At 41.1% G+C, this 26,446-nt stretch overlaps 1 protein-coding gene across 12 annotated transcripts in view; it reads right to left on the bottom strand.

Moving 5' to 3' along the window:
- Positions 1 to 14,222, bottom strand: part of DNM3 (dynamin 3) — a 358,762-nt gene extending 344,540 nt beyond the window's left edge. For 8 of the 12 annotated variants that reach the window (XM_036442129.2, XM_036442127.2, XM_036442130.2 and 5 more), the window contains exon 1: positions 13,911 to 14,221. In XM_036442129.2, the coding sequence (XP_036298022.1) occupies positions 13,911 to 14,071 (161 nt within the window). In that variant the 5' untranslated portion in view covers positions 14,072 to 14,221. Of the gene's footprint in view, positions 1 to 13,910 lie in introns of all 12 variants that reach the window. The other 4 variants (XM_036442128.2, XM_036442125.2, XM_036442132.2 and 1 more) reach the window with 2 other exon arrangements.
- Between the last annotated feature and the right edge of the window lie 12,224 nt (positions 14,223 to 26,446).

Here is a 26,446-nt window from a genome sequence, read left to right on the forward strand (position 1 = left end):
TCAGCTTCCAAGAAGAGAGGATAGCTGTGTCTTGAAATGTAAGTACAGTTAGGCAGACAAAGGAGAACCGAAGAGCCTTCCAGGTAGAGGAGAACACGTGTTAAGTCCTGGGGACATGAAAGGGCCTACTACATGCTAGGAACTGAGTAGTTCAGCAGGACTAATGCCACGGTGCACGGTGCATGGTGAGGGTCGGGGAGAAGGGAGGCAGATGGCGGATGTGAAGAAAACAGCATGTCATACGAAGAAGCTGGCTAACAGGGACGTTAGCAGCAGAGTGGCTTTATTTTACAAAGTGCGCATAACTGTTTTCGACTCACCAAAAGGGCAATTTCATATCCATTTGGAATATATTTCTCTACTGAGCTCACGCTCCCATTTCCTCAGATATTCTCCATTTACCTTTTCCTCTTTCTTTCTGTTCCTCCCTCTCCATCATATCATCAGAATGGACCTCCCCTATGATCACCACACACACACACACACCCTTGACTCCCAGCAACTTTCTGTGCCTCTCATGTCTTTACCAGCTGCTTGGCCCTTCTGTGACAATGAAGGAGGTGTTCATCTCCTCAAATAAGAGGTCCTCCACCCACTGACCTCTGGATCTCAAACCAATGCATGTTTTCGCATCTGTCCTGCCTCTCTCCTGTATCTTCTCCCGGATCATCCCCACGAGCAAACAGAAGTGCTCCACTATCTCTCATGAAAAAAATGCCCACCCTTGGCCTAGATCCTCTTCCAACTTCTCAGAAGAGCTGTCTGCACACTGTCCCCTCTTACTTCTCATTCCTTCTCCACTCCTGCCAGGTGGGCTTCAAGTTGAAGCTCCTACTACAATAACCTGCTCTTTTCTCTCAGTTCTAAACAGCCTCTCAAAAGCTTCAAACCACTAAATCAATTGTGTTTTTTTTTATTAAATTATTATCTGTGTACATATTTTACCATTGCCCCCCCTCCCATACATACCCACCCTCCCCAGAGTTTTGTGTCCATTGGTTGTACTTATATGCATGTATACAAGTCCTTCGGTTGATCTCTTATCTCCCTCAGATCTCCCTCCCCTCCCCGCTGTAATTTGACAGTCTGCTTGTTGCTTTACTGTCTCTATATCTTCAATTATGTTTTTAAGTTTAAAGTAATTAAGCCCTGGCCAGTGTGGCTCAGTTGGTTGGAGCGTCATCCTGTGTGCCAAAGGGTTGGGGCATTAAAGGAAGCAACCAATCCATGTTTCTCTCTCTCTCTCTCTCTCCATACCTCTCTCTAAAAATAAGTAAAAATATTTTAATCAATTAATTGATTACTAAAACTTTTTGTTTTAGATAAAATAAATAAAGTAATTAAAATGACATAAAATTGAAAATTCCATTTCCAGGATCATTAACCACAGTAGCCACATGAGGTTGTGACCAGTGTCTTAAATATCACTGACTTACCATGATACTTTTATATATAAATCACATTATGCCACACCCCTGATTAAAATCCTTTCCTCAGTTCCTTACTCTTGTGCTTTGGACAAAATTTAAACTATTTTTTAATAGTCACCCAAATATATGTTTAGAGAGAGAAAAGGAGAGGGAGAGAGAGAGAAACATCAATTGGTTGCCTCTCATGCACACCCAATCTTTTGGCATATGAGGACACTCCAACCACTGGCCAGGGCTAAACTGTTTTTGACAAAACCTACCTGAACTACCTTTGGCTAACTTTCTTTGTCATACGTTTTCCTTCTCCCCATGGGCTCCAGGGACACAGACATACCTTAAGTTCCTCCAGTACCCAGTTGTTTGACAGCCCAGAACCTCAGTGTCTACTGTTCCTGGAATGCTTTACCCTAGCTCTTCCTGTGGCTCATCCCTTGTCCTTTGGCTGATTAGATACAGGCTTCCCTGACCAAACTATAAATAGATCCCTTCTATCATGCTCCATCACCGTATCCTGACCATTTCTGTAACAGCATCCATGCTGACTTACACATTTATTATTTATTATTGGTCTTTTCAGTGAACTGACAGGGAGTGTGCCTGCTCACTTATTAATTAATGTCCATTTGCTGCTCAAGGCAGTGTCTGGCATACACTGAGTGTCCAATAAACAGCATCATATGCTGTGGATAAACCAGGTATGAAAAATGCTGAAACCTCTCCATCATATGTGTTGAGTCATTCATTCGAAATTTATTCAGGAAGTACTAGGGGCTACAAGTGAAAATAAACTAACAGAATCTGCCCTCAAGAAGCTCACAATTTAATGGTAGAAGTTGATAATTTCATACACTGCAATAAGTACATTATTAAAGAACTGCTCAGAGTTATGAGGGCCCAGAAGAGGAACAGGAACCTAGGAAAGATGAGAGAGTGGAAGGTAGCTGAGGCTTCCAGGAGGCAATGAGACCTGACTTAAAGATAACAGGAGTTAACCTGGTGAAGGATCATAATATTTATTATTCCTATAAAGGGACCTGCGTGAAAAGGCAAAGAGACATAAAAGAGCGTGGTGAATGTGTGCAGGATATAAAACACAGCTGAATAAGAGAATAATAGATAGCCCTAGTAGTGGTCGGCAAACTCATTAGTCAACAGAGCCAAATATCAACAGTACAATGATTGAAATTTCTTTGGAGAGCCAAATTTTTTAAACTTAAACTTCTTCTTTTTTTAATATATTTTATTGATTTTTTACAGAGTGGAAGGAAGAGAGATAGAGAGCTAGAAACGTCGATGGAAGAGAAACATCGACCAGTTGCCTCTTGCACACCCCCTACCGGGGATGTGCCTGCAACCAAGGTACATGCCCTTGACCGGAATCGAACCCGAGACCTTTCAGTCCCCAGACCGACGCTCTAACACTGAGCCAAACCAGTTTCGGCTAAACTTAAACTTCTTCTAACGCCACTTCTTCAAAAAAGATTCGCCCAGGCCGTGGTATTTTGTGGAAGAGCCACACTCAAGGGGCCAAAGAGTCACATGTGGCTTGTGAGCCGTAGTTTGCCAACCACGGCCCTACCAGTTTGGCTCAGTGGATAGAGCATTGGCCTGCGGACTGAAAGGTCCCAGGTTCAATTCTGGTCAAGGGCATGTACCTTGAATGCAGGCACATACCCAGTAGAGAGTGTGCAGGAGGCAGCTGATCAATGTTTCTCTCTCATCGATGTTTCTAACTCTCTATCCCTCTCCCTTCCTCTCTGTAAAAAAAAAATAAAAATAAAAATAAAAATAAAAATAAATCAAAATATATGTATTTTTAAAAAGAGTACAATTAAAAAGAGAGAGAGAGAGAGAGAGAGAGAGAGAGAGAGAGAGAGAGAGAGAGAGAATAACAGATAAGCTAGAAGGCTAAGCCACATGGGGCCTTTTTGCCATGTCAAGAAGGTTAGATTCTATGCTATTGGCATCAGGAAAAGTTTTCACCAAGAGAGTGACATCACTTTAATTCCCTATCAATCATACTGTGGCTGTGTGGAAGGTAGACTAGAGGGTTACAGATGGGGAAAACATTAAGCCTATAGCTATAGTCCAGAAGATGAATGATGACAACTTGAACTCACTCGGTGGTTGCAGAAATTCAGCACGAATGATCAATTTCAGAAAGACTTAGGAAGTAAATTAAGCTGTTCCAAGATCATCGGTGACCTTGGCGAGGGTAGCTTCAGTGTGTTGGTGGGAAAGGAAAACATTTCACAGCTGCAGAAATAACCAGAATTGTGGAAGTGGTGATTGGCAGTTCCCAAATCTGGCTATTTATCAGAAGCACCAGGGGAGCTTCTGAAAGACTATGGCTAAACTCCAAGAGCCACTGAGTCGGTCTCCATAAGCAGAGCCCAGGAATCCTTCTTTTGACAAAGTTTTTCAGGTAGATCTTATAGAAATATCTACATATTTGCTTTGGAAGAATAAAAAAATGAAGGCACATGAGCTAAGAGCATTCGTTTATCAAACACAGATAAATTTTATCTCAGAAGTTTGAAAAATAAATCTCTTACTAAAAGCCAGGATCTTCACTTCCAGTCTAAACCCATCTTAAGTCAAGTCAACACTTTAATTAGTAAAAACTCAATAACAATTAAAGACCCAAAACAGAATTGTACAAGAGACTTGAGGTACACCAATAAAGAATGTGCAGTCTGCCTCAGGGGCCCAAAAGGAATTTAAATCAATCAGAAATTCTGCAGTGCCAAACAGTGTGGCATCAACCCTTAGCCATCAAGGGTCAGAGAAGGCTGCTATCTGTGACCACTTTGCCTCTGGCCCTGTCTCAAATTATCAAATTCTTATTCTTGAAAGTTCGTTCCAAATCCTACCTCATTCAGGAAATCTTCCTTCTCTATAGAGGGATGTGTTCTTTTCTCTTGATTGTCCAAAACTCTCTGTACTCCTAAAAGCACCTATAAAATTCTGGACACAATCTCCAACTTGTGTGTTGGAAGGGATTCCTCACACATCCAAGCAATTCTCAGTTCTGATGCTACCTGGGGATAGTATCAGATTCCACAGATTAAGGGCTCAGTCCCACAAGACTCTCCACACACCCCCCTCCCCGCAGACACACACACATTTCAGATTCCATTCCCATGTTGTTACCAGTATACCTGACCAACAGGCTACAGATTGAAGGTTACAATGACCCCCCCCCTCCTGTGTTCCACTAATTTGTCTGTGGTTCACAGAACTCAGAGAAATGTTCTATTATACTTACTAGATTTCAGGTTTATCATAAAAGAGATAACTCAGAAACAAGGCAAGATTTGGGGAAGGGACACAGAGCTTCCATGCCCTCTTCAGATGTGTCACTGTCCAAGTTCACCATCTCTCGGAGCGCTGTCCTTTTGGGCTTTTAAGGAGGCTTCCTTGTGAAGTATTATTGATTATAACACTGACCTTCAGTAATTGGGATCGATCTCAGCCCCTTTCCCCTCCCCCAAGATGGAGGGGGTGAGGGAAGGGGCCTGAAAGCTTCATCCCTCTAATCACATGGTTAGCTACTCCGGTGATCCAGTCCCATCCTTAGTAGACCCAGGGATATCCAAAACTCACCTCTTTGATATAACAAAAGACACCTTTATGCTACCAACACTAAGGAAAGTCCAAGGGTTTGAGGAGCTGTGAACAGGAACCTGGGATGAAGACTAAATATATGTTTCTTATAAATCACAATAATGTAGCCATCAATTATTGAATGTATATATTGTGGGCCACATGCTTTACATCATTTTACTGAGAACTCACACGCACATAAAAAATTAGGTCTGTATTATTATCTCCATACCGCAGATGATAAAATTAAGTCCCAGTGAGAGAGACAGTGCCTCGCTGGGGAGCCTTCCTACCAGCAAGAGTCGAGGTGGGCCTGAAACACTAGTCAGCAAAGCCTGAATTCTCACACCAGGGTACGATGACTCCTTTTCAAATATTGGCCTTTTCAGAATCTAACAATACCAATATCTTAAGTAAGATTAGTCACCCATCAATTACTTATATAAATGAATTAGTCTTTTCAATTCCAATCTACTTGAATGATAGACAATGAGGCCCTTCAGAATCCCTACCCACTCCTAAAAAGTATGTATGTGTTATTCACCATATATCATGACTTTGAAGTAATGAGAAATGAAAATGAGACACCGTCACAAGGGAGGACTGAGGCACCCACTGTAAACTAAAAATACAGTACCTTCAGCAGGAATGTTAGAGAAAAACAAGACCAAAAGCAATCCTATATCACCATATAATTCGTGAATTAAATATATCATCCTTTACCTCAATAATTAGGCTTGCCTTTGTTATCAATTTTTTTACATTAAGTATGAACACAATATAATGCTTATTGAAATTAATTGATTAAAATATTATTTTTGGTTAACCCTCATCCAAAGATTTTTCCCATTGATATTTGGAGAGAATGGAAGAGAGGGAGGGAGAGAAGAAGGGGAGAGAGAGAGAGAGAGAGAGAGAGAGAGAGAGAGAGAGAGAGAGAGAGAGAGAGAGAGAGAAACATCAATATGAGAGACTCACAGGTTGGCTGCCTCCCATACACGCTCTGATCAGGGCTTGGAATCGAACTTGTTACCCAGGTATGTGCCCTTGATCAGGAGTCGAACAAGAGACCCTTTGGTATAAAGGCTGATGTGCTAACCAGTGAGGTATACCAGCCAGGGCTTAATTGTTAAAATTTCTACATTGATGCGCCTTACTCTAAGAATACAAGCCCCAAAAAAGTAAAAACATGAAACAGTCAAACTGAAGGGTAAGAATTTGCTACCTAAATATGTATTTTATTTTACCAAGAATTCACCTATTTCTTTAAATAGTAACCTTTCCATTTATATAATTTATTTCTATACGACTTCTCAGAAACTTTCCCTGGTTTAAGCTAGGCCTATCAATTGCCATCCCACGCACATCTTTCTAGAGATGCCCATGTGGTAGGAAAATATTAACAAACTATTTCATTTAATCTTTTCCAGGGTCCATCTGTTCCCTGAATGTCACAATTTACTCTAGAGTACATTATCTCACCCAAATGAACTGGCCTAAGCCTGAGGAAAACCCTGCTCCCTGTCTCCTTCCACTATGGCACATGGGGGGGAAATAAAATGTCACTGCTGGTCTGCTTTCCAGAAAAGTAATAGAGGGGTTTCCTCAAGGGGAGGAAAGGCTGATCCCATGAAAGTGAACGGAGGAGGCCAAATTGAGGGTGAGAGGGAGGCACTTTAGAACAATAAGATGATGAGGAGAAGGAGATGAACTGACCCAGGGCTCCCAGTTCTGAACACCAAGTTCCAAATTCGACTCCTGATTCTGTTCTTGACCTTGGTTCTCTGTATCCTAATGTAGCTCCAGGAAGTTAGCAAAAATTATGCCAGAAGAAAGCATCTTACAGAACCTAGGAAAATGCCAGTCCTTACTACTGATAAAAGAAAAGCTAAGCTACCTATAACAACGACAAGATTTTTAAAATCACCAACGTGGTATTAATAAACCCTCTTATTTGTTGGAATCGTGATTAACTCAAGAAATGCAAATCATTTAAGGCCAATCCTCCGCCTTTAAGGTTCTCTCTAAACAATACATTCCATCTCAGATTTGTCTTTTGAACATTTTCCCTGACATTTTGTCTTCAGTTACATTATTTTAAATAAATGCCTTATCCTTTTTCTTTTTAAATCCTTTCCCCAGGATATTTTTCCACTGATTTTTAGAGAGAGTGGAAGAGAGAAGAAAAGACAGAGAGAAATATCAATGTAAGAGAAATACATTGATTGGTTGACTCCTGCAAGCACCTGACCACAGCTAGGGGAGGAGTCTGCAACCAAGGTACTTGCCCTTGACCAGAATTGAACCCGGGACCATTCAGTCCGAAGGCTTACTCTCTAGCCACTGAGCCAAACTGGCTAGGGCTGAATGCCTCATTCTTAAAAAAAAAAAAAAAGGTAGAATTTTATTACTCTCACATAGTAGTAATGCCTTGAGGTCCTTTCAGAGCAGTTGGTCTAATGCATCTCACTCTTAATTAGTCTCTACTACATCTAGTTTTAGTTTTAATCTCTCCTACCTCTTTTCTTTCCTGCTCCTCTTCTCCTGGGTCCTCTCCAATACACAGTATCTCTCTGTGATAAAGTAACGGTCTAAATTCAATGCCTTCTTGTCAAGTCAGACACAGATCACCACCTCCCTGCTTTGACATTGATACTTCAGTACATGCAGCCTTGAGCTAGAATGATACTGGCAGCCAAATGACATTGGAAACTCATATATTGTCTACTTTCCACCCATATCCCAATTCAGTTTCAGAACTATAATTTTTCTGGCTTGTTTTCTTTTTTGGTAAAAATAAAATGACAGAGTTTAAATTATTTTGTCTCAACTAGTTTGCATTATACCCAACTGTCTTCATTTATGAACTCATTTGACAATTGTGGTTTCATTCCTTAGGCTTTCAGTTTATTAGTTTACTTCCTTGTGTGTGTGTGTGTGTGTGTGTGTGTGTGTAATCACATTTGTAATTAGAGAACTCTTATCTCTTGAATTTTTAAATACCCTAATATTAGAAGAGAAAGGAAGAAGAGAGAACAACATTAATCTGTTGTTCCACTTATGTATACATCCATTGTTTGCTTCTTGTATGTGCCCTAACTAGGGATCAAACCCACAACCGTGATACACCAGGACAACACTTTAACCAAGTGAGCTACCCAGTCAGGGCCTATATTTTTATCCAGTATACTTAGAACTCAATAAATTTATGGTCACTTACTTTCCTTCCCATGTTTCTCAACAGTACCAGTAGGAGTTATGTCCAAGGCTAAATCCAGCTTGTCCATTTACTAGCCATGATCCTTCCCAAATCTGTCTCTCTAATCAGAAGTTTCCTGTCCCACTGACAGGCACGTGAAAACAGGTAAGGTGAGGAAGGCATGGAAAGTGTGGAACAGAGTCCATGCCTGCTCAGTAAGTGAAGTAAACACATTCACATCTAAATTCATCCAATGGTGTCCAAATACTGACCCCCTTCTTCCTTCCACTTTATAGAAACGTGTTTCATATCACATTATGCATTCGATGTATGTTCAAATTAATGCTGAGAAACTGCAAAGCAGACTTAGAGGTAGGCATTCTTCTATACAGTACACTAGCTTGGAGCTCTCTTGACTTGACTCTGGTGGGAGAGGAAAAAAATCATCTATTTCTTTTAGTTGTTTGTAGTCCTCTCTTAATATTAAATAAAACATAATAATAAGTAAGCCATCATAATTTAGCTACACTTGTTAGCCCTAGCAAAGGGTACTACCTACAAAAAAAAAAAAAAAAACACCTAATATATTAAACGTGTGTTCCATTGGTAGAGAACCCAATAGCCTGCCTTCAGCATAGCTATTAGGTTTCCATTCCTCCAGAGTTCTGAATGACTGCCTGCCCAACTTCATTCTTAAAGAAGTTAATCAAGTTGCTTATCATAAGTAAATTCTAAAACAAAGATATCCTATCCAAGACAGTTCATTTAATTGTATTGCTTCTTGGATGTTAATTTTAAAAGTTAAGTTGACTGTGGTAATTAAATCCAACTACAAATTTGTGATAGCCTAGAAGTATGTTATGTGATGTGAATTCAACAAAAAATATCTTCGTAATTTTAGGTTTTAGCAATTTATTGTTGGATTTTAAAGTTCATGTTTCTGATACTTTATTTAAATAGACTCTTGGGAACCATGAAGTATGATTTTCAACAATTATCACATTTTAATTGACATCACCCATTTATCTAATAACTTTAATACTTGGAAGCCATTTGTTGAGAAATATTCACTGATTCAAATGCTTTGATATTTAAAAAAAAAATCTTTTCCCTCAATACACACCTATTTCTGAATTAAGAAGTTTTACTGATATTGATGCTTTGTACCTAATCTCATTTGCAATTAGAGAACTCTCACCTCTTCAATTTTTAAATACTCTCTTGAAATCAAAGGATTTAAGAATAGATTAGTGTCTATATAAGTTATATAACTGACTTTTGGATTTTAAAAAAATTATCTGGTCATGTCCATTCAATAACAGCATCAAATGGCTCACTTTTAAAGTTCTCTCACAAAACAACTTAATTTGATAATCAACAAATCCATCTTTAGAAACCTCACAATTAAAATATATACATTATTTGAAATTTCCACATTGAAATGATCTCCCCTCAACATAGTAATTTTAAAAAATCTTTTATTTGATCTCCAGAAATCACAAAACCTATTCTTTTTGTGCAAAATTGAAAGTCTATTTACCAGTCCAGCTAGAGTAAAATAACGTAGACTCCTCTGTCTAGATAATTAGCATTGAAGAACTAATGTTCTAACAGGCATATCATTAAAAAACATTAGCACATTAGCAACTAGTACAGTTTTCACTTAACATCTCTATAAACAAGTTATATGCACTCTAAACACACAGTTAAATATACAACCCAATTACATTCTAGAGCTCCCTTGAAGGATGTCTAACATAGTAAAGAAATGTATGTTCTAACATTGCTTTTGCCTAAAGGGCTGCTTCAAATCCTCTGTGAAATGAATCATGGTAGACATACATAAGTAAATGTAAATAAAAAGTATTAATATTCACATATAATACCTTAATAAAAATAATAAAATAAAATAAAAATAAAAAGTATTAATGTAGCAGCTTTTTATTTATTTAGGTGGTGCTTTTTATTTAGGTAGTGATCAAAAAATAAGTTAAAAGCATTTATCAGATAATTGGAGAGTCTCAATATGGTGGGGCAAAGTGGCACTCAGATTGCAGAAAATATGTACAGAGTCCAGACACCTCAGGTTGAATTCTAGCACTACTATTTTTATGCTAAATTAGCCTTTACCAAGTTACTCAAACTCTCCAAATCCCAACCTCCTCTTCTGTAAAACAGGACTCAGAAGAGTACCTTTCGCTTTGGGGTTTTATGGGGATTAAATAAGATTATCCTTGTAAAAGTACCTAGACTAGCACAAAATGCTTACATAGCAAACAATAAATGTCAAGCATCATCATCATCATCATCCCAGAGTGCTGCAAAAAGGAAAAACTGGATGTAAAGATAGTTGGATAAGTTCCATTCTTCTGTACACAAAGCAGACCAATGGGCAGACCCCAAGCCAGTAAGTGAATCTCCATATTCAGATCGAGTCTCAACTCCTATTCAAAAGCTGCCTCTCACTGCCAGCATATATCTCATCTGAACAACCAAAAGGACAATCTGGTTACTCATACTATATCACATTAATATGTAAATGCATCACTTCAGCAAGAAAAATCACAAACAAGTAGTTCATTCATGCCTCATTTTAGTCATGACAATCTCAAACTTGTCACCCCAAAATTAAATTTTACAGCTACAGTTAAATAAACACATTCACATCCAAATTCATTCAATGGTGTCAAAAAGGATCAACAGAAAGAAACAATCCAGGAGGAGAAGAAGGATTAGCCCACTAAGCATGGATTGTCAAATACTGAGGAGAAAATGCACCATTATTTGAAAAGCATAAATGATATACAAACACTATTGACTTTCACAAACAATGGCCCCTTGTTTTATGATTACATTCAATAACTGCACATAGTCAGTCTTAAAATGAAAACTGCACAAAGGTCAGTCTTAAAAACAAGCGAAAGAGGAAAGCTCCATCCTCAAAGGAAAGGGCCTTATCTCTAGTACATAATTTCTGGATAATAGAAAGATAAAAGGTTATAGTAGAATAGGACTAGTTTTTTTCTGCCTATGATGAATTTCTTAAAAGAGAGAACTCCTTTTCCCCTAAAGTTAGTTTATAATTAGAAATTAGATTCTTCAATAATTCAATGAGTAAAACCTTTCCTAAAACCAAATGACCTTTTTAATTAAATGTTCTCCTGTTATATAGGCTCTGCTAGGCAGGTATCATTTCTACAGATAAAAAAACTCTTAAAAAATAAATAATAAAAAAACAAAAAACCTTTTATAGCTGAGACCGGTTTGGCTCAGTGGTAGAGCGTCGGTCTGCGGACTGAAAGGTCGCGGGTTCAATTCCAGTCAAGGGCATGTAACCTGGTTGCGGGCACATCCCCAGTAGGGGTGATGCAAGAGGCAGCTGATCGATGACTCTCTCTCATAAATGTCTCTAACTCTCTATCCCTCTCTCTTCCTCTCTGTAAAAAATCAATAAAATATATATATTTTAAAAACCTTTATATATGCATTAAATGACCTTTTCCCTCTATGTCTATCCTTTTCTTTCATTTGACATTCTAACAGTAATTAATTATTGGTAAAAGTTTAAAAGTCTAACAAATTAGTAATGTATTTCAATAAATGCTCTGATTTGCATAATATTTATGTCCCCATTTTTCATTCTATCATGAAAATGTTCAAACTAAAGTATTTTACTCTTCCATACCTCTTTTTTAAAATTCTCATCTCAAAAGAATGTAACTAGTGAGGGGAAATCTGTATAATTTTATTATGGCATTAAGAAGTAGGTTAGGATTTGAAAACCTAAAGAACAGAATGAATGTGTACATAAAACTGACATTAGATTTAAAAGTTCTTGCCACAAACAATGTATTTAGAATTGTTTAATTATAATTGTGGTTCATCCAAGCAAAGGTATGAAAGATGCATAAAAATATGGTGATTGCATTTGAATTACTTACAATTTTAATCTTTAAGTATCTGTCTAAAAACCAAAAGTAGTTAAAATTACCACTAAGACATTATGTCAAATGCTCTGGAGTATGTAAAACCCAAAATGCATTGTCATCAAACCTCACTTTCCCTGAGGGTAACACTTCCTAATTTAGTGAATTTCATTAGCAATAAATCAAAGAAAGTAAAGACCCTTAAGTATGTGACTGTTACGTGTATGTGTGAAATACATATTCCTCCAACACTTTGTCTTGACTATGATGACGTAGGCAAAATGCTTTACCATCATTCAAAATAAATGATAAAGCCAAGGCAAAGTGATTAAGTGACTTAGTAAAAAATACCAGCCAATTGTTGGCAATTTTCCTTTTTTATTAGGCTTCTTGGCTTTCTAGTTCGGGGGTTGGGGGTTGCAAAATAGAGTACCACCTGAGAGAGAGAGCATCATCTGAGGGAATAGGAAATGCACGTTATGGATACTGATAGTCCCAAAGGAGGTGCGGGACTATCTAAATCTTACACAAACACTAACAACAGCAAAAAGGAACAGGAACAGGAGGACCCTTCTGAATCCCAAATCACTAGCCTGACAAATAAGAAGCGTAAAAGTACAATTTCTGGAAACTTCCCCCTCCGGCCCACTCTGTCGGCTGTTTCCACCTGGAAATAAATGCCAGCTTTCCTGATGCTTTTTAAATGGGCTTTTTTTTTTTCTCGGAGAATGTCTGCACTCCTTGGGCAAGGCCCCTTCAAGTAACTGAATCCCGCCTGAATTGCTCGGTGGAAGACAAGCTGATTTCCAATTGAAAATAAATCCCTTCGCTTTTTCTGTAGGAAGAGTCACGAAAAAACAAAACAAAAAACAAACAAAAAAAAAACCCTCCTAGCTATCATTCAGATGCAGCCTGTTATCTTGAAGATTAGCAGGCCCAATCTCAGCTTGGGGAAAGGAAAGGATGCTGGGGGAGGGGGCGCAGAGAGAGGGCGAGAAAGATGCTGGTCAGTTCCGAGATGATGTAGGAATGACAAGGCACCTGGACATCCCAGGTCCACTCTCCCCCCCTCCCCACACCCCGCCCCTCCGGCTCAGAGCCTGCGCCTCGGTCCCTCTGGCACAGGCCTGGAGCTGTGAATTAGGTGCTCGGGCAAACACACCACCTTTTATTCTCGCCTCCCTGGGAGGAGAATGGTGGGGAAGTGTCGCTGGGTAAAGCTGCACCACAACAAACGAGGTCTTTCTCCTCGCACCCCGCCTCCCCTCGCCAGGCGACGACTGTCTCGAACAGCAGACACAGCTGAGAGAAGCGGCGGGGAAGCAGGGCGGGCAGCGGGGCATCTCCACGCGGAGGCGGGGAGGGGAGGGGAGGAGAGGAGAGGGATGGATCCCACAGCCCTGCGAGCCCCTCCGGGAGGCTGGTGGGAGATGTGGAGCCGGGAACCGGGGGGCAGGGAAACTGGCTTCCAGGCGTGCGCTGCCAGGGGAAGTCCATCCTGGGGCGGACCCCCTACCCCCACCCGAGGCGGCGGATGCGGAGGAAATGGCTTTGTATTGCAGGATGAAAGGCAGACAGGAGGGCCACCAGGCGTGGAGGGGCGGGGGAGCGAGGGGTTCCCCCCAGCCGGACACCCCGCCCGTGCCCGGGTACCACTGTCCCCCTCCATTCCCATCAAAGCCCCTCCTCCTCCCCCGCCTCGGGCTCCCAGGGCCAGAGCAGGTAGCCACCTCTGCACCCTGCGCTCACCTGCCCACGAAGTTCTCCAGCACCGAGCTCTTGCCGGCGCTCTGGCCGCCCACCACGGCGATCTGCGGCAGCTCCAGCAGGCAGCTCTGCCCCAGCGCCGAGAAGGCGTCCTGCAGGCGGTTCACCAGCGGGATCAGCTCCTCCATCTCCCGGTTCCCCATGCTGCCTGCGCCGCTGCCGGCTGCCCGCGGGGTCTCTGCTGGCCAGGAGCCGGGCCGCGCGGGCGGGGTTCAGTCAATGGGGCTCAGGCAGCCCGGTCCAGCGCCCACGTCGGATCCCGCCGCCCTGCCCGCCCGCCCGCCCGCCTGCTGGCCCGCCGCTGGGCTCCTGACAGCTAACAGCCCGCAGCGCGCCTGCGCGGGAGGGCGGGGCGGGGCCTGGCTCCCAGCCCGCCCCGCCCGGCGGCAGCCCCGCCCCAGGTTCCCAGACAGCGCGCACCGCTGCCTCCCAGCTGCGGCCAGATGCCTCCGCCCCTGGGTCAGCACCCAATCAGCAGCAGCCGGCGACACGGCTCCCTTCCAGCAACTACACAGCCAAAGCCCCGCCCCCGGGAAAGCTCGGCCACCGCTAACGACTCAGGACTGCCACCATCACCACCACCACCACCACCACCAGTCATCAGTGCCCCGCCTCCAGAGGACAATTCCCCAAAGGGTAGCTCGTGTTCTCACGCTCTGCTCCAGAACCCGAATCTTACCGGGGAGGTGGCCTGTTGGGATCTAAATTCTCCTATCTGACAACCGTTTCAGGGCCTGCGAAGTCTGACTCCACCTAATTATTCTCACCTCTCTCCCTCTCCAATCTACCAAGCTCATGCTGTCCCTGGCCACTCCTCACACCACCATTCCTCCTCCCAATCCACCCCCTTCTATCGGGTCTATCTACACCCACTCAGTTAAATTAAGCAAATCGAGACGGGCCTTTGGATCCTGTGTCTGATGATGGGAGACACAAAGATAAATGGACATGTTTTTCTTAGTCTCCTTAGAAAATTCCTCTTTTCAAATACCCAGAGTTGTCAGGATTTCATTCATGGGCCTTGGCGCGTCTCATGCGTTATGCCTTTCCCAGTCATGCCAGAGGGAGATGTGACTAAAGACGAGTGGTCACATGGTACAACTTGCTGGCTTTGGAGATGGAGAAATGGAGGTCACAAGCCAAGGAATGCGGGCAGCCTCTAGAAATTGGGAAAGGCAAAGCAACAGATTCTCCCCTAGAGCCTCTGAAACTGATAGGACTAAATGACAAGCTCCCTGGGGACAAGATCAATCTCTGTGATTCTCAATGTGCGGCACAGTGCTTAGCACTTAAGAAGACCACAGTCCACTGGAGTCAGATGTGAGTAAATTATTACCACACAATGTAGTTCCAAGGGCACTATGGAACGAACTGTCTCCTCAAACTTCCTATGTTGAAGTCCTAACCCTCACTGTGGCTATAGTTGGAATAAAGAAATAATTAAGGTTAAACGGGTCATAAGGGTGGAGTCCTAATCCAATAGGATTAGTATCCCTAGAGGAGATAGCAGAGCACTATCTCTATCTATCTGTTTATCTATCTATCTCTTCTTCTGCTCTCTATCACATTTTTTCCCCATCACCTTCCTAGCCAGGAAGAAATATCCTAAAGTTTAGCAGCCTTTTTTCAGGCATTGCTCTTTATCTAAGAACTTAGAAGTTTTTATAAACATACCAAAGCTCTCATATCTAAATGAGTATTTTCCTTCAGGGTCATTTTGAGAAGTGCCAGATTTATTGCAATAATACTACATTTCACCCAATGTCAGTGGAACTCTTTCACTGAAATGAGAAGTCAGTATTCCCCAGTTGCACATCATTTTAGATGAACAGAATAGTATTCATGTTGAACCCCTACCACATTCACAGGACTTAGTCAAATAACTTTTAGCTAATTCTAAAAAGTAAACCTAGCCCTATTTGCTTTGGCTCAGCGGATAGAATGTTGGCTTGCAGACTGAAGGGTCCCAGGTTCCATTCTATTCAAGGGCTCCCTAACTGGGTCCCAGGTTCCATTCTATTCAAGGGCTCCCTAAATGGTTTGTTTGGCTCAGTGGATAGAGTGTTGGCCTGCAGACTGAAAGTTCCCAGGTTCGATTCTGGTCTAGGGCATGTACCTTGGGTTGCCAGCACATCCCCAGTAGGAGGTGTGCGGGAGGCACTGATTGATGTTTCTCTCTCATTGATCTTTCTACCTCTTTATCCCTTTCCCTTCCTCTCTGGAAAAAAATGAATAAAATATATTTTAAAAAGGGTTTCTACCTGGGTTGCAGGCTCCTCCCTGGCCCAGGCCCTGGTTGGGGCATGTGAAGGGGTGGGTACAGGAGGCAACCAATCAATGTGTTTCTCTCACATCGATATTTCTCTCTGTCTTTCCCTCTATCTTCACTTTCTCTAAAAATCAATGGAAAAAATAACCTCAGGTGAGGATTAAAAATAAAATAAATTGTAAATCTATACTATGTATTATACACACACACACATATATATATTCATATTATATACATATATTTTTTAAAATATGCTACAGGCTGAAGGCAAACTCTAAAGAGAAGAGTTAGAAAGTTTTGGAGAAGTGAAGACATCCTGGAAAAATATTTAACCTTTCAAAGAAGAGCAGCACAAGATTGACTATATGAACTCAGGAATTCATGTGTTTTTTTTTAATCAGTCACATTACTGCAGAGTCACATTTCGTACCCTTCCCACAGAGCCTAGATTAGTGCTCATCAATATTTATGAGGCAGAACTGAACAGAAACGTTAAACATTTGTCATGTCCTCCAGGATCAGAATCACTGGGTAATAATATTTACTACTCTGTGTACAGGTTAGGAACTATTGAAGTCCTTCAGTTCTTTTTCCAGGGGTTTATCTCATGGATGGGTTTTAGATCTTACTACAAATCAGCTTGTCCTCAGGCATCTTTTGAGTTCTATTAAACCCAGTTGGCATTGATACAGACACAGACACTCAGCCCAGTAACCATTGTAGTTGACACATCTCTCGGGGTCCTCTCTCCTTTAGTCTAACTGAATGAAGAGAAAGCAAAGACTCCTGATTTTCATCAGCTGTCATCAGGAAGCAAAATAACTCAGGAAGAACGCTCCAGTCTCCTACCCCTATCACTTCTGTCAATTTGAAATCCGACAGATGGAAACTCACCAGTAGTCTCCTGGAAGCATAACTAAATCCACACACAGGAAATGCCAATGGCCAAGTTTACCTTGTGAAGAGAGAGGGTTAGGAAGAACTCTCTACATCACTTAAGTCTGATGTGGCAGCCAGCTTGCGTTTCCATCTATGAAGTAGGTCTTGTGTTTCCATCTATGGAATAGGTATAGCCGGGCTCTCCTTTAAGTATAAACTACATATACTAGGATAGAGCAGGATTCCTTTTAAAAGGAAGGCCCCAGTGCTTTTTAATTCTCATTTATTGAATTAATCTCTCTATATATACATATAATTATAATTAATAATGATATATTAAAGGTAGGCTATAAATTATCATTTAAAATTATGTTCACAAAGATTTTTCAATTACATAGACAAATGCTATGAATAAAATATTAAATTTAAAAAGCAGGATACAAAATTTTATATAGAGTATTAACCATATCTACATAAAAGAGCATAAAATAAATGTGCCCCAAAATTTAATATTCTTCTCTACAAGAAAGTATGGGGGGAAAATTACTGTCCTTTTCCTTTTGTTTCTCAAACATTCTATGATGAGCATGGATTTCTTTTACAGTTTGAACAGTTGAATAAATGCCATCTGATTGAACCATCATCATATATAATAAAAGCATAATATTAAAATCAATCGAACAGCTGAATAGCAGAACGACCATCAGGATGACAATCTAGACAACCATTTGGGACCATGCTATGACAACCACTGGTGCCAGGCAGCCAAGCCAGGTGAGGTGTGTTTGGTTACCATGATTACCTGGCATAGGGAGGGCAAGGCCACCAACCAGTGGGCTGGAGCAGGTGGGCAGGGCCTCTCTCTGAGAGGGAAGCCCAGCCCAGGTCCCAGGTGCCAAAGAGAAGCCAGTGCCCACAACCAGGGGAAGGAAGGCCTACTCTTGCACAAATTTCATGCATCAGGCCTCTCAGGTCAGTTTACACACACACCAGCTTATCAACAGCAAAGGTGTTGCATAATGTAAGGTTAAAATAACTTTGTAAATAGAAACAAGAGAGTCCACAACCTCCCCTATCTGCAAGCCTTTGTCACTCACTAGCAGCTGATAACTGGCCAAATATAACTAAGATTTTAAAATGAGAAGCATTTCTTTCTGACTCAAAGAGCAGAAATGTCACAAGCCCTGGCCATGATGGTGACATGATCTATCATTAGCTAAGAGTTCATTCAGTACACAACTGCAGGAAAGCAGTTAAATGAGCTGAATTTTGTTTGACTCAAGCATACACCATAATATATGTGATCAATAAGCCAGACATAAAGGTTACATCTTGCATGAATACATTTATATGACATCCTAGAAAAAGAAGAGCTAGTCTATGACAACAGAAAGTAGTCTGAGGCAGTGGATGGGGATAGGGGATTGACTGCAAGGGGACATGTGGAAAGTAACTGAACAGCAGTGGTGGTTTACATGATTGTATGTGTGTCAAAACTCATTGAACTATACACTTAAAATGATGCATTTTGTTTCATGTAAATTATACAGTAATAAAAATAACCTATGACACACTTTTGTTTTTTAATTGATTTTGAGAGAAAGGAAGGGAAGGGAGAGAGAGAGAGAGAGAGAGAGAGAGAGAGAGAGAGAGAGAGAGAGAGAGAGAGAGAGGGAGAGAGACATCAATTTGTTGTTCCATTTATTTATGCATTCATTGGTCCATTCTTGTATGTACCCTGATCTAGGATTGAACCCGCACTATGATATACTCCTATTTGGCATAATGGTAATACAGAAGTATTATCATAATACAATGGTAATATTTTTTATATTTTTAATATATTTTTATTGATTTTTTGCAGTGAGGAAGGGAGAGAGATAGAGAGCTAGAAACGTCAATGAGAGAGAAACATCGACCAGTTGCCTCTTGCACGCCCCCTGCTGGGGATGAGCCCGCAACCAAGGTACATGCCCTTGACCGGAATCGCACCTGGGACCTTTCAGTCCGCAGACCGATGCTCTACTACTGAGCCAAACCAGTTTCGGCTACAATGGTAATATTATAATAATATGATAATCTGAGCCTTGGAACAACCTTAGTACCAGGCAGCCATAATCATGCTGTGTTTTGAAAGTCCAAAGTAAAAATACATCTAACCCCCAAGAAATGTGCAGTATCTGCAAAATTCTATCACTATAGATACATTCTTGTGGGATTTTTTCAGTACTATGTTGATGGAAAAATATCACTTGGGAGAAGGGAAAGAAACATCTTAAGCCATTATAAATTACCTCTTAGGAAAGATGACATTTTATCGGTGACAGCTCAGGGAAGTGGTCTGGGTGTGGGGTAAGGGGACAAGAGTGGAGAGGGTGTCATAAACCCACCAGAGTGACTGTCCTAAAACAACCTGACTATTTCACATGGTCTCTTCTTTCATTTAAAGGGAGAAATGTCAAGCTCAGCAAAGTTCATCTCTGAGTAGACATGTGAGGCCCAACTGAAGCCCTACTGACGCCCTCCTGGACCTTTGCCAAGGATGGCGGTGATGAAATACACTGCTTTTGAACACTCTATATCCACAAACCATTCTGTCTGTTCTTTCATTAGAGATACACAGCTGCCTTTGAAGCAATAGCAAACAGTCAGAGAGCAACAGCAATCCTAATTCACCATTAAGAAAACAGAGAGAGCCGAAACCAGTTTGGCTCAGTGGACTGAAGGGCCCCAGGTTCAATTCCGGTCAAGGGCACGTACCTTGGTTGCAGGCAAATTCCTAGTGAGGGGTGTGTAGGAGGCAGCTAATCGATGTTTCTAACTCTCTATCCCTCTCCCTTCCTCTCTGTAAAAAAATCAATAAAATATATTTTAAAAAATAAAACAGAGAAATCAAAGATAAAGCAACTTGGTCAATGCCACACAGCTAAGAACTACAGGAGATGCTCTCTGCCATGCTTTAGGAGATACTTGGGTCATCCTCGGGTGAAAACCTTGAGCCTAGTAATACTATAGTAGTACCTACATTATCAACCTAAATCTGAGATTGAGAAATGCATGGTAAGCTGTTGCTTGTGAACAAGAGTAGGAGTTATCTTTACATCAGTTGTTTGCATTGCCACGACCTAGAGTTAGCAGATTGGAATTGGTTCCTACTGACTGTATGACTCACCCTCCTTGCCTGTAATTTCATCTGTAAAAGAGGTATATTGATGTCATTTCTTCTTAATTTAGAGAGCTACTGTGAAAGCAAATAAATAACGAACACTGAAATAGTCTATAAACTACACAGTACCAAATAATTATTAGATGTTTTACTTATAATTATCCAAACCTATTCAGGAATTGTAAATATATTTTATTAATTAGCAAAAGGTTCTTTTCTTGATTAACTGTAATTTCTAATTGGTTTAGGTGATAGAAATCTATGTGATGAAAGTATCTTCAGGCATCTCACCCATTCATGTACCTCATCAGATGTGGGATTCCTTCTGCTAAGGAAGGAATCTGCTAAGTTAGAATTGTGGAAGAGCCCTCTTAAGAAGAGCCCACAAATAACTATACAGAGGGCATCCTTGAAAGTAACAATTCACACCTTGTTTGGTGTTGCTCAGTTGGGCATCCCATCACCAAAAGGTTAGATTCCCAGTCAGGGCACATGCCTGGGTTTCAGGCTCAATCCCCAGGAGGGGGTGTGCAGGAGGCAGCCAATTAATGTCTCTCTCTCACATTGATGTCTCTCTCCTTCTCCCTTTCTCTCTCTTCCTCTCTCTCTAAAATCAATAAAAATAGTTTTTTAAAGTAACAATACTGGGAATCAAGCATGACAGTGTAATGAAAAGCAAGATGAGTTTTCACAAATATGGAAGGAGGTCCAGGAAACAGAGTTAAGAGGAAGCAAAAATGGCCTAATACTAACTGTGATGGAGAAATTACAGTTAAGCTGAATCCCTTTATAACTTTTGTTGCTCTCCATGTACAGCTGTAAAAAGCTTAAAATTGTCTCAAGGGAGCCAATGACACAAGAAAATTTCCAGATTCTCAAGTAAAACTGTGCAAAGAAACCCAGGGCCCACAGAGCCAAAGTTCTCCAAAAGTGGCCACTCTGTACAGAGGCATCTGTAGACTTTCCTTGGTGACTGCCCACATAGAAGTCCCACTCAGCCCTGCTCCCTCTAGCCTGTTGACCCTCTTCTGGGCTAGCATCCGAATTTCAAAGATCTAAGAATCAGTCCTTTAACACTTCTACCAAAGAGCAACTCATTGTGGAAGTCAATATGCTGAGGCCTCATTATCTGAACCTGGAAAAAGGTTAAAATAAATAAATAAATAAAAACTGTAGCCCCTTGATTGTGCCAGCACCTCAGTATTCCAATCACCTCTGAAAAATGCTCCCCAGGCTTCCCTCCATGACCTTCAAAATATGTTCCTTTTAGAGTGGCTCGAAGGAGTTACTTTCTTCTCTGTTTTTCTTCCAACCCCACATAAATAATTCTAGGAATATAAATGTTGGCAGATAAGTGCTGAGAGAATGGAAAAAGAAAGTTCACATAAAAGGTAACGGCATCTCCCTCTTAGGCAATTTTTGTTTTCTGAAAAATAAAAAATTGAGCTGAGAAGACTGAGCTCCAACTCGTTTACAATGTCTGATTCCATGAGGGCATGCTCTACTTATATCCCACTGTAGAATAGGATTTGTCACACACACACACACACTCATGTGCTAAGGAGTTCCCTCGGGCCACTGACATCTGCAAAATGACAGCTCTACCACGGAGGCCATGACAACAGCAAGGAAACAATTATGTTTTCTATGAATGAGTTTACACATAGTTTTGGACAAGTCATTTATCATCTATTCTAATAAAATTCATTTTCTTTTTTCTTTTTTTTCCCTTTTTCTTTTTAAAGCCAATTTTCAGCAGTGGCTGGTTAGACAGGGTTCTGGCTGGAGTGTTGGCATTGACCCTCCATCCACTGACATAATTTTTCTCACAGTCCAGAGGAGCTAGGCACAGCCCAGCGTAGGAAAGGTTCCCAGTGCAAAGTCTTCCATGAAATTGACCTAGGCTCTTCAAAGGTTTCTCTCTCCTATCCAGATGTCTCTATCCAAACAGAATTACTAGCAAGAAAAACCTAATCAGGGTTTGATCACAGGCATGGTCCCTTCCACACCTGGGCCAATATCAAGTCAGCCAAGGACCCCGATGTTACGTTATTTAGTTTATTTTCTCTTCTAAACTTAAGAATTCTAGAGAGCTAACCTACTTATCAGAGACAGGAGCACACAATATGGTTTCTATTTTCATACCATTTCCCACATTTCTCTGTTTTAATGTACACCTATTTCTGTAGCTAACAAAGCCAACTGTGATATGAAACTATTTTGGGGATGCTCAACTTTCTCTTTCTCTAATGGATCACACATTGGCCTGTCCATTGGTCTCAAGTACAATAGTTGACATGAAAAGAAGTAATGGCACGCCAGGCATACCACATGGATGGCTTATGTCAGAGACCCTCACAACCTCATCATGGGTCCACTTGTGGGTTTCTTCCTGGGATTTCCAAAGGGACCTGACAACACTGGTAGGAACTCATCCTCCTCCCCACCCTAGAGCCAATGGTAATGAAGCACAGAGGGATGTTTTCACCTAGAATACTAGTCTGAAGTCTTGTCCAAGGTTAAACTCACTCAGCAACAAAGGTGAGATTGAAACTATGAGTTTTGCTTGGCTGCCCCACACTAGGAGACACTCAAACCTATGAAGTGGGGGATTTGCGATTTGTCTCAGTTGTTTTTCTAGGGAAGACTTTAAAATAAAACTTCAATGCAAAAAAAAAAAATAATGTTCCATCAATAGCATCGTTTTACTAATTATGGCTTCTGAAAAAATTCTTCATCTATGTCCATAGTAGGCTCTATTTGCGAATATTAATAGTAGCCTACTCTATGTGATTCAGAGAGAGCTAAGCAAATCTACATGCAAGAATTTACCATCTAAATCATCCATAGATCCCTTCAAGGGTGAAAAGGCATAGCTTTAGACTGTTTCTGCTGAGTTAAAATGCCACAAAAATTGGAAAGTTGCTCAGTATCACCTGGAAAATCCAAGTCAAAACCACAATCAAGTACCACAGCACATATACCTACCAAGCTGGCTAAAATTTTTAAATTGGAAATAAATGTTGGTGAAGAAGTGTAGAAATTGTGATACTTACACTCTGTTAGTGGAGATATAAAATGGTGCTGCTATTGTGGAAGACGGTTTTGTGGTTCCTCAATAAGTTAAACATAGAACCAGCAAGCACTTCCACTCCTATGTGTATAACTTCCCAATTGGAAACAGGCATTCACATAAAATCTTGTACGTAAACTTCATCACAGCATTATTCCCAACAGCCAAAAAGGTGGAAACAACCCAAATTTCCACCAACTGATGAATGGCAAAACAAAAGGTAGTACATCCACACAATGGACTATTAGTCATAAGAAGGAATGAAGTACTGATATATGCCACAACATGGATGTCCCTTGAAAACAGTGTACTAGCTTTAAAAAGCAAGCACAAAAGACCACATATTGGATTATTCCATTTATATGAAATATCCAGAATACATAAATCCATAGAGACAAAACTCAGGTTGGCATTTACCAGGGAATGGGCAGAGGGGTAAAAGGGAGTGACTGCTTCATGGGTCTGAGTTTTCCTTTTGAGATGATGAAAATACCTAGGAATTAGATGGTGATGGCTACACACACTGTGGATGAATGTACTAAATGCCAAATGAATTATGAACTTCAAAATGTGTAATTCTAGGTTATGTGAATTTTATGTCAATTAAAAATATGAAAAGAGAATTAGAGAGGAAGGGCCCATCTGGGCATAGACACCCGATCCCCTGCAGCGGCTGACCAGGGCTTGGCAGTCCCATGTTTGAGGTTGAGGTGTGGCATAGTTGTTCTTTGGTCATCGGAAGCCCTGAGCCTGGGGGAGAGCAGCGTTAAAAGATACGTTCTCTGTGGGCCTCATGCTTCTGAGTGGGCAATGTTCTCTCTCTTCTGCAGGGAGCTGATAGTAGGTTTAAGCTGTGCTTTTCTTCCACAACCTTCAGTCTGTTTCAAGAGCTCCTACCAGCTACAGACTCATCTCAAAGCCCAAGAAGCCCTGGCATTGCTCCAGGCTCTCCCTCCTGGGAGATGTCCCCTGGGCTCAGAGCCAGTGATTTCTGCATTCATTGCAGTGTTCCTGAGCAGTCCCACACCAGTATCATTGCCACTGATATAAGCCCAAAGAAGTTTGGACGATGTTACTTTAATGTTTCCTTTCGTGGCCACATCCTGAGTCCCTGACTATTCACATTTACTAGGTGTACCAGTTAATAATGCGAATTTTTTTTTTCAATAGATGGAGTTACACATATGTTGATATCTATGCGATTTGATAGGTATGCTATTTTGTTGTATTGACAGCAAGCTTCAAAACTTTATATGTCAAATTTTCTGAAGGTGTTAACATCATAGATATTTTTATGTTTAAATATGTTGAAATTTGTGCCAAAAATAAAGAGCATTTGCTGCAAGTTTTAATTCATGACTTTATTTTGAAGAAAAAGTTATCATATACTTCGGGAAGCTTATGGTGAACATGCTCCATCTCAAGATACTTGTGAACACTGGTTTAAACGCTTTAAAAGTGATTTCGATGTGAAAGACAAAGAATGTCCAGGTCAACCAAAAAAGTTTGCATACCAACAATTATAAGCATTATTGGATGAAGATGCATGTCAAACTCAAAAACAATTTGCAGAAAGATTAAATGTTGCTCAGCAAACAATTTCTGATGGTTTACAAGCAATGGGGGAAAAAATTAATAAGGTAACATAAATACCACTGCTTTATTTTCCCCCGATTTATTTAACAAACACTTATGAGGATCTTCAGAATACCATGCCTGGCATAAGAGATAAGAAGAAGAAACAAAGATATAAACAGAAATAACTCAAATATTTCAACCCCTTTTTGAAAAGGTGTATTACTAAACTTGAAAGAATGGAAAAACCATCTAAATGGGTCAGGAGGTTGGCATCTCTAGACGCAGTTTCCAACTCAAACGCTATTCTTCAGAACACCTACTTGATTGTCTCTCATTCCAATTCTAATAATTCCCATCTGTATTGCTTCACTTTGCATATGGGACTGCGTGATTCTGTGAGTATGTGTGTTCACACAGATATCCTCATATTTTTCTATACACTTTATACATAAATATAGGAACATACACACACATTCATATCCTTCTAACTACTACCAGCCTTTGAAGGTGTAGTGGCTGCCTTGTATCTGTCACCACCTTTTTCATAGCTCAGCCATCATTGGTCCCACTGATCCCATGCTTACCCCCAGCATCAGGTATGGACTACATGCACAGTAGGGTCTCAAGAAGGGCTGATGATCCAACTGGGAAGTGAGGAATTTACCTTGGCCACTGTGACATTGTTTCCTCATTCCTGAAAAGTTCAACTTCATACTCAACATTCACAACGCCCTCCAGAGCTTTTCAAAACCTTATACCTACATCATCTCACAACAAGGTAGGCAGAGTGATGTTCCCATTTTACTGATGAACAAAACTGAGAGCCAGAGAGAAAACAAACTTGTCTAACTAGCAAGTTGTGCTAGATGCTTTCTGTTCATCTCCAGATCCCTGGGCCTCCTCCAGTCTGCCTTCTTCCCCGGGAGGTGACTCTACCTTTGGTATGGTCGGCTTCAACAGCGCTCTTGCTCTCTGGCCTCCAAGATTTGGCCAATGCAAGCATCTAGGAAGGGAGGGCGGAAGGCGAGGTTCAGTATTTACCCCTCGAGCTCCATTTTTGTTGCTTGACTCTGAGTGGACTGTGACCCTTAAATGATCCTGCAAGTCTTCTCTGGTGACCCTCTCCACCCTCTGTTGCCCCTTTGCTTCTTCAACCTGGTGTATATCAAGACCTTCCTAGTCTGAGCACAGGAGCCCTACCTGCAGACGGCTGTAGCTTGCTCTCAGTAAACAAATGAGGCAACAGATGCTGGGATGTTACATGGAAGCGAGACAATGACTCATCAGAGGAACTGCAGTCGCTTGACCCCCTGTGACTCAAACATTTTGTTTTCAACAGGACACCGAGCTGAATAAAAGCTGAATAAACCAGTGTTCCGCCTCACCCAGCTTTGGGCACTCAGTGAGTTAAAAAGCACTGGAAATATGTGTCTCTTTGGTCCTGTCCTCAATTAATCTCTCCCATCAGCCACCAAGGTCCCTCTGTCATTCCTCCTCTCCCCACTCCACCCACCAAAAAAGTCTCCTGCTGAAAATGAATCAGATGGAGAGAG

This window comes from Pipistrellus kuhlii, unplaced genomic scaffold (assembly GCF_014108245.1).
Source record: "Pipistrellus kuhlii isolate mPipKuh1 unplaced genomic scaffold, mPipKuh1.p scaffold_m20_p_18, whole genome shotgun sequence".
Classification (NCBI taxonomy): domain Eukaryota; kingdom Metazoa; phylum Chordata; class Mammalia; order Chiroptera; family Vespertilionidae; genus Pipistrellus; species Pipistrellus kuhlii.